This window comes from Culex quinquefasciatus, chromosome 2 (genome assembly GCF_015732765.1).
Source record: "Culex quinquefasciatus strain JHB chromosome 2, VPISU_Cqui_1.0_pri_paternal, whole genome shotgun sequence".
NCBI lineage: Eukaryota > Metazoa > Arthropoda > Insecta > Diptera > Culicidae > Culex > Culex quinquefasciatus.
The window spans coordinates 182,082,121-182,090,571 of NC_051862.1; the positions used below are offsets into that span (position 1 = coordinate 182,082,121).

At 36.5% G+C, this 8,451-nt stretch overlaps 1 protein-coding gene across 1 annotated transcript; it reads left to right on the forward strand.

Moving 5' to 3' along the window:
* The first annotated feature begins 3,980 nt into the window (after positions 1-3,980).
* On the forward strand, positions 3,981-5,771 carry LOC6033236. The gene is made up of 3 exons (XM_001843660.2): positions 3,981-4,286; positions 4,355-4,614; positions 4,676-5,771. The coding sequence occupies exons 1-3, from the start codon at positions 4,063-4,065 to the stop codon at positions 5,602-5,604; spliced, it is 1,413 nt and encodes a 470-aa protein (XP_001843712.2). The 5' UTR covers positions 3,981-4,062; the 3' UTR covers positions 5,605-5,771.
* Positions 5,772-8,451: the final 2,680 nt, after the last annotated feature.

An 8,451-nucleotide genomic window follows, 5' to 3' on the forward strand; every position in this document is an offset into this window, starting at 1 on the left:
CGCCGGGGAGAACATTCAAGATCCATGCCTTTGGTATGGCGACGAGGGTTCACCGGAAGTGGCGGCACTTGAAGGTGGGGTGGGTTTCGAGGGCGTTGAAGAGGTTGATGTCTTAAAGGTGAGCGTTGAAATGATCGTGGTAGCTGGTTTGTCGGTTCCGGAGATAATCTTCGGAATGCGGTCGTTTGGGGCAAAAACGGCTGACGGCGCCGATGACATCCAGACTTTACCGTGTCATACCTTGCTGTTTTTCCTTCTTCGACAATTCCGGATTGTTTAGTTTCTGGTTCGGAATCTTTTATCCTCCAAGAAACGCTTGCCCATCCTCCCGATTTCCACCGGGTCTCCTCCTCCTTTTCGCTCACCTCTGTTGGTTTTGTTTATAAACACAACCAGCAAGAATTTTACAGCCTCAAGCGCGGCCTTGGTTGCTGTGTTTAAAAAAGCAACAGATTAGACTATTTTTTTAAATATCGATAATTAAATGAAAAAAAAACTTCCATTTGCTCGTAAATCGTGTTAATTAATAATTAAAGTAGATTTACTATAGCATAAAAACATAATCTATACCTTTTAATTTATTTTTTTTCGAAAAATTGAAATAATATATTTTTTAAACATTTCTGGGTGATGCATTTTCAAACACACCTTCTCAGAAAACCATTATGGCTGCTTTAGAGAGTGGCAACAGGCTAACAGATGGCGCTAGTAGATTAGCAGGATGCGGCAGCCATGTTTTTACACACGATTTTCAAAATATTTTGTTCTAGCCGCTACGTCTGTTGTCTGTGTTATAACCTACAGCGAGTAAATTGGTTTGAAATTTGAAATTGTTTTATTTCATCATACAATCGACATTAATAGCAAATTATACTATTTTCAGGTAAGAAATATATAGCTTAATTGATATAAACGAAAATATTTTTGTGATGACCAATTTAACCTGAAAATTATCTGATTCAAAATAAGGGAGTGTTTTAATCAACTAAAACCTAACTAATCGATTGTAAAGTAGATTATTCAAGTGGACAAATATTTTTTAAAGTCACTTCTACCATAAAAGCAAAGCTCTGCTTGAAAAATTGTAATTGGAATGATTTTCAAAATTTGCAATCTAACCTCATTCTCGCGTTTTCAATCCGGATCTCAGAATTTTCAATGAAAAAGGCAACTTAGCAAAAAAATCTAAAAGTCAATCGATAGAACTTTTTATTTCTTACCTCCTGTTAACTTTATTTTACTCCAAAAAATCAATTTTCTTTTGAAAAACCTTAAAATAGTTTTAGCCTTTGCACTTATCGCGCAAAAACGTAAACGTAACCTTGCACCAAAGTTCTCCTACTCGAATGTAGGTGGCGAATCGAGTTTTTACCTTTGGTTTTGGGGGCCTATTGATTCTTGCAATGTATGTAACTTGAGTTTTGTCCGCATCTTTTTCTCGCACTTTTGACAACAAGAATTCAAAAATCTAGGCAGTCGCAGTTTCCACCAAACTTGACTTTTAGAACTTCAAATATTGTTGTATTTTTTTCGGTAAATTTTATTTTTTTATTTTTGTATTTTAGTATTTTAGTATTATAGTATTATAGTATTATAGTATTTAAGTATTTAAGTATTTTTGTATTTTTGTATTTTTGTATTTTTGTATTTTTGTATTTTTGTATTTTTGTATTTTTGTATTTTTGTATTTTTGTATTTTTGTATTTTGTATTTTGTATTTTTGTATTTTGTATTTTGTATTTTTGTATTTTTGTATTTTTGTATTTTTGTATTTTGTATTTTGTATTTTTGTATTTTTGTATTTTGTATTTTTGTATTTTGTATTTTGTATTTTTGTATTTTGTATTTTTGTATTTTTGTATTTTTGTATTTTTGTATTTTTGTATTTTTGTATTTTTGTATTTTTGTATTTTTGTATTTTTGTATTTTTGTATTTTTGTATTATTGTATTTTGTATTTTTGTATTTTGTATTTTGTATTTTTGTATTTTGTATTTTGTATTTTTGTATTTTTGTATTTTGTATTTTTGTATTTTGTATTTTTGTATTTTTGTATTTTGTATTTTGTATGTTTGTATGTTTGTATTTTTGTATTTTTGTATTTTTGTATTTTGTATTTTTGTATTTTTGTATTTTTGTATTTTTGTATTTTTGTATTTTTGTATTTTTGTATTTTTGTATTTTTGTATTTTTGTATTTTTGTATTTTTGTATTTTTGTATTTTTGTATTTTTGTATTTTTGTATTTTTGTATTTTTGTATTTTGGTATTTTTGTATTTTGTATTTTTGTATTTTTGTATTTTTGTATTTTTGTATTTTTGTATTTTTGTATTTTTGTATTTTTGTATTTTTGTATTTTTGTATTTTTGTATTTTTGTATTTTTGTATTTTTGTATTTTTGTATTTTTGTATTTTGTATGTTTGTATTTTTGTATTTTTGTATTTTTGTATTTTTGTATTTTTGTATTTTGTATTTTTGTATTTTGTATTTTGTATTTTTGTATTTTGTATTTTTGTATTTTTGTATTTTTGTATTTTGTATTTTTGTATTTTGTATTTTTGTATTTTGTATTTTTGTATTTTTGTATTTTTGTATTTTTGTATTTTTGTATTTTTGTATTTTTGTATTTTTGTATTTTTGTATTTTTGTATTTTTGTATTTTTGTATTTTTGTATTTTTGTCAGGACTTTTGTATTTTTGTGTTTTTCTGTCTTTTTGGATTTTTTTTTGTGTTACTGTTTTTTGTATTTTGTTTGCATTTTCTTTTGGGTCATGGAATATTCCAATTCATTTGAATACACTTTTGGAATTAAGCACTTAACCGTGTACAAAGCAGGGGAATTCTAAGGGCCGCCATCTTGGGTGGTTGAGATTAATATCAAGCGCAAACTGCGCACAGTAAAAACAAAAATATTTTTAATTTATAGTCAAATTTTTGTTTTAACATAGATTCTTAATTACTGTAGTAAAAGGTGATTAAAAGTCAAATTACACAGTAATTTAGTTAAACGTTTCTTGTGATAAAAGTACAATTTTAAATGAGGCCATAGGCCCGATGTGTTCTTATTGATCCCAACTTTAGTAGTTTTGAGGTGCAACAAAAACTCCTAAACTACTACATACATTAAATAACTTTTAAACTTAAATTGCGTTAAAGTTTTGCATCAAAGAAATAATCAGTTTTAGAGTTATTTTTAAAAAGGTCCGACACTCAAACCCCGATGGTTTGACACCAACTGTTGTCAAACGAACGGGGTCACGTTTTAGTTTGACACCCCTTTTACACGCAGTTCACACACACTACCAAACGTTTGTTTTGATAGTGTGCGTGAGCGCCATGTAAAAAGTGACAGTTCGTCACTTTTTAGTTTGACTTTCACCAACCAACCGGGGGTTGAGTGTATAAGCCTCGGTATAAGCTATTGTCTTTCATATCTGGAGCTTTTTTAAAAGGTCCAATAAACGAAATTTTCAGTTTTTGCTTGGGTGTTTTTTAATACCCCTGATTTAAGCGGCAAAAACTGGAAATTTGGTTTATTTGACCTTTTCAAAAAAATTACTCAAGATATGTTCATAGGACCTATTAAAAAAATCTAGAGTTTCTTTCCATTTTATGCCTGCAGTTTTTGTACATTTTTTTTACAGTGTGCACAGTTGCTTTGCTTTGGTTCCGTAATGAACAGCAGCTGTTCTTTTGTTCTGGCTTTGTTTTGGTGCCACAAATGACAGCTCTCTTTTGTTCTGGTGCCGTAATTGACAGCTTGCGATGGCTGCGGTCGAGCTGCCTGTAGTGAGATATAGATGTCACCCCCTGGTGCACAGTACAGTCGCTTAAACGAGTTCTTTATTCTTTCAGGTTTATTTCCCACCTTTTTCTCACCCATCCTGGTATCAGCAAGATGCGTAACGTAATCTCCACCCTCGTCCCACTTCGCCCGTCATTGACATTTTCAATTTGACAGTTCTCTCGCACCTTTTGTTTGGTTTGATTTGGCGCAAATTCGTGATCCTTCTTGAGCTTCGTACACCTGCTGCAGGTCCTTCGGCCAGAGCATAAAGCGGATGATATTCCGTTTAGTTGCATACTTCGCCAACATAATCTTATGTTTCGCATTCGCGCTAGTGTCGCTACTGATTGTTATAAAGTGCATTTTACGGATCACCATGAAGCTGTCGTCTCTCGCGGAGGTGCCACTGCTGGAGGCCGATTCAATCGACGACTTTGTAAAGGAAAACAACTTATCGGAAGGTGACGAATCTGCCAAGACTGGGAGAAGAACGCGATCGTAAGTGGATTAAGTAATTTGATGATAATTTGCTTCAATTGAGCTAATTTATTGCATTCTTCTTGCAGCTTGAAGAAAAAGGTCACCGACGGAATTGTTGTAGAGAATGTCACGATCAAGAAGGAGGCAAAGTCGAATGTTTTTAGCGTTGAGGGAGTTTTAAAGGTGATCCAGCTAGATACTTTGGTAAAACCTGTGATGAAAGGAAAGAAGAAAAAGGCTCAGGTGGAGGACGTTAAACCAACGGTTGAGATTCACAACATTCGGGCCGAGATCAACGAATCCGGGGAAGATCTCATCAACGCTGCCAGTTGCAAGTTGTGCAAAGGTTTGACTTGAACTGGTCTTTAGTCGATTGAGTGTTATTCATTAGTGGTGATCCATTTCAGATAAATGTCCCAAAATTTACGGCTTTCTCCTGTGGATTCAGCAAAGACAGACGGAGCTCGAGGAGCTGGAAAATAATCAGGAAATCAACCTCAAGAAGATCAAACGTGAACGTAACAACGACAATGTCCTCAAACCGGTCAACATTGAACCGGTGGCGACGCTTCCCCCACTCCCAAAACTCAAGAAGGAGGTCACCGCTCCTCCGTCTCCGGTCGCCCTCGAATCCGCCCAAAAGCTGTCCCTCGTCAATCTCATCCAGGAGTACAACGGCCAAGATCCGCAACAATTTCTCGAATTTTGCGGCCGTCGCATGCAGGAGGAAAACTACTCCAACGCTGAAATCCTCACCGTCGAACAGGCCGACACCGACCTGTGGCATGAACTGCGCAAGGGTCGCATCACGGCGTCCCGGATTCACGAAGCGTCTCGCTGTTCGATGCTCCGCGGTTCGCTGTGCGACAAAATCATGGGCATCAAGTCGGGCTTTTCGTTCGCCATGAAGCGGGGAACGGACCTCGAGGGGCACGTTTTCGCCGTACTTCAAAAGCAGTATCCCTCACTGCGCAATGCCGGCCTTGTGCTGGATCCCCAATTTCCCTGGATGGGGGCCTCACCGGACGGTCTCGCGGACGAATTCGTGCTCGAGATCAAGTGTCCGTACACTCCAAAGACCTTCGAGTGCTACATTGACGTGAAGAAACTCTCCAAGAAATATTTCGCACAGATTCAGCTGCAGATGCACATGACCCACCGAACCAAAGCCCTGTTGGGGGTGGCCGCGCTCGATTTTGAAAAGTCGCGCCAGGTGACGCAGGTGTGGATCGATTACGACAAGGAGTACGTCGACGGGGTGATGAAGGAAGCGTACGAGTTCTGGCGAAAGGGTGTCTTTCCGGCGCTGCTACGGAAGCGCAAGGCGAAGAAGTGAGGATCTTAGGATTTTAGGTAAGTTTGATTGTATTTTGTTTTATCGACATGATGTGTTGTTTTTGACTGATAAGTATAAAGTTATGACTAAACATCGACTGACATGGTCGTTATGCGTATTGAATAAAAATCTGTTACTGAAAATAGTATCTGCAACTCAAGAAACAAGATATTTTTCTCTCATGCATATCACAATCACAATACCATTACAATTTGCAAACGAAAAAAAAGAAGTGTAAATGAAACAAATTTAAAAAATCGTTTTTTAATCCACCTTAAATGCTGATACGCAATTTTTAAGGATTTAAAAATTGAAGAATTTAAGAATTTTAGAATTTAAAAATTTAAGAATTGATGAATTTGAGATTTTTTTTAATGAATTTAAGAAAAAAATAGACAATTCGATAAAAACTGATACATTTCTGGAGCAAAATTTGAAAGGAGCGATACGACATTGCTCTTACGGCTCTTCGTTCCATTTAAACGCGTGTAATGAAAGGCCGTAAGAGTAATGTCGTACCGCCCCTTTCAAATGTTGCTCCAGATTTGTACCAGCCTTATTTCATAATTTTATAATGTTCTAATTTCTTAATATCATAACTTCATAATTTCATGCAGGCCAAGGGCGAATGATGCTGATGATACCTCTTCAGTTGACGCTCAGGCGAGGAACATCCTGGAAGGAGCGTCACTGACTACGCCCGTAGTCCTGTTAGATCATTCTTGATCAGGACAGCATAGCTCTGGTTCCTTGCGAGTGTCCTATTTTCTTACCTCCACGTTGGCTTGGTTTTCATGATGAACTAGCTGGTGGCCTGTGGAAACGGCTCGTAAACCTTTGACCACCGCAGGTCAGAGTCGAGACGGCTAAAAGAAAGGTCCGCGACAATGTGGGAAAGGGAAGTAATTTGTGATTGTAGACGGTATTGTTTTGATTCGCAGTATGTTGAGTCAACTGCTGTGGATGTACTTGAAACATCGCACAACGGGGTTTCTCTTCTCTTCATTCTCAGCTACCACCTATCTTCTGTTTATTTTGTTTCACTGATTTTCTAATGCGGCTTCTGTTTACTATCCTCCATTTGATTTCGATTTTACTCATTTGATTCTCTTATTTCTCAACGCTCTATTTTACCAATTGATGCTGCTGTAAAAAACTGTCTGCTTTCCCTTAATTTGGCAGCGATGTAAATTTTGTTTATCATGTGCCTTTTCTTTATTTATCTATTTGAATAATTTCTCATTTTCCCTGTAAATTGTCCTCAATACAATCTAAGCTTGTTTGTTACCTCTATTTATTAACTATTGTTAATTTCTTTATCTACTTCCTTTCCTTTCCTCCTTTCTTTACATAGTATATTTCCTTCACTGTCCATTGTTTTGAAACTTCACCTTTTTCATAAGCAAGTGAGGTTCGAGCCCTTACTCAATTTATGGAATGATTAAAAAAAAAAAAGGATTAACACAAATATTACTGTACTTTTGAAAAACTTTTCTAAAATGCTTAGAACCAAAATATTGTAACAAAACACCGCGACAGAAGAAATAGCAACCGATAAACACGACTCAACAATAGGGAAGATTTCAGGAGAAAGCAATACACAGTAAATAACAATTAGTTTTTAAATTCAAACTAAAAATATAACAGTTTTTGCTTTAATGAAAGTAGTTAGGCACACTTTAAATGGTTAGGCGCTTATACTTACATCGAACCCTACGTAATGTACCACCCCGGCCAAGTTAAAATGCGTAACCGGAAAAGAAGGTGTGCATGCCTGGCACGAACACTCAAAGCGTGTTCTAGCGTGTTGCTCGTACTGACTCAGAGCAAGGGTGAGATGTAGGTGTAAGGGCAGTGCGTGTTCGTCGGGAACCTAGTGCATAAGATCGGTCAAGGCCCGTTCTTACACTGAAAATTGCGAATTGCGAATAACTTTTGAAGTACCTAACTAAACTGTATAATTTTAAATAGCGACTTATGGGACGCCAAGACGGATCGAATGAGGCCAAAACGGTCCAAATTGGTGTAGACAGTCCGGAGATAATCGTGTGACATTTTTTTGGTCAACATCCCACCACACACACATACATTTGCTCAGAATTTGATCCTGAGTCGATGTGTATACGTGAAGATGGGTCTAGGAGGTCTTATTAGGAAGTTCATTTTTCGAGTGATTTTTATAGCCTTTCCTCAGTAAGGCAAGGAAGGCAACACGGGAATTTATACAGAAGAATCAAACAAAATACCAAGAAAAGATTTCCAACAATCTCGTCACCAACGAATTAGTTTCAGGTTTCATTACTAATCGATGACTCGTTACTCACCCCTCCAAACACTTCTAGAAGTTCTCTGGCGAACGATTACACGACTACGTCGTCGATGACTGTGCGCGCGTACATTTACTACCCGAGTAATCCACCACCCAACCACAACTCGTCCTTTCCAGCGCCTGTGTGTTTCATCGCACTTTTTTTTCAAATCTGAACCCATCACCTCTTCCCCAACCCAAAAGCTTCATACTCTGTTGCTCATCCGTTCGCCTTCTTCATCTGTTTATAGTTTCGCGTCTAGTGTTTTGATGTGATGTGCTTTCTAGAGCTGAGCTGAGCTGAGTCAGTTCTGCTCCGGCCAGCTGGCCAACACCTCGTGTTTCGATTCCGAGCTGGCCTTCACCGTAACCTCGACTGTTGAGTTTTCCTACGCGTTGTTTTAATTTTCCGGCCGTTTTGGCTCTTTTATCAATTTAAACTCCGTACAGTAGGTTACACGAAGGTGAAGGTTGTTTTTTTTTGTGGTTGAGATTTCCTTCCTTGTTCCGATCAACCGACGAGTGCGATTGATTATGTT

What these genes read in the sequence shown, in the direction of transcription:
- LOC6033236 (XM_001843660.2), top strand. Translation starts at nt 4,063, where the DNA reads ATGATATTCCGTTTAGTTGCATACTTCGCCAACATAATCTTATGTTTC. An exon ending in ACTGGGAGAAGAACGCGATC is followed by an intron (nt 4,287 to 4,354) that starts GTAAGTGGATTA and finishes TTCTTCTTGCAG; the next exon opens with CTTGAAGAAAAAGGTCACCG. An exon ending in CAGTTGCAAGTTGTGCAAAG is followed by an intron (nt 4,615 to 4,675) that starts GTTTGACTTGAA and finishes GATCCATTTCAG; the next exon opens with ATAAATGTCCCAAAATTTAC.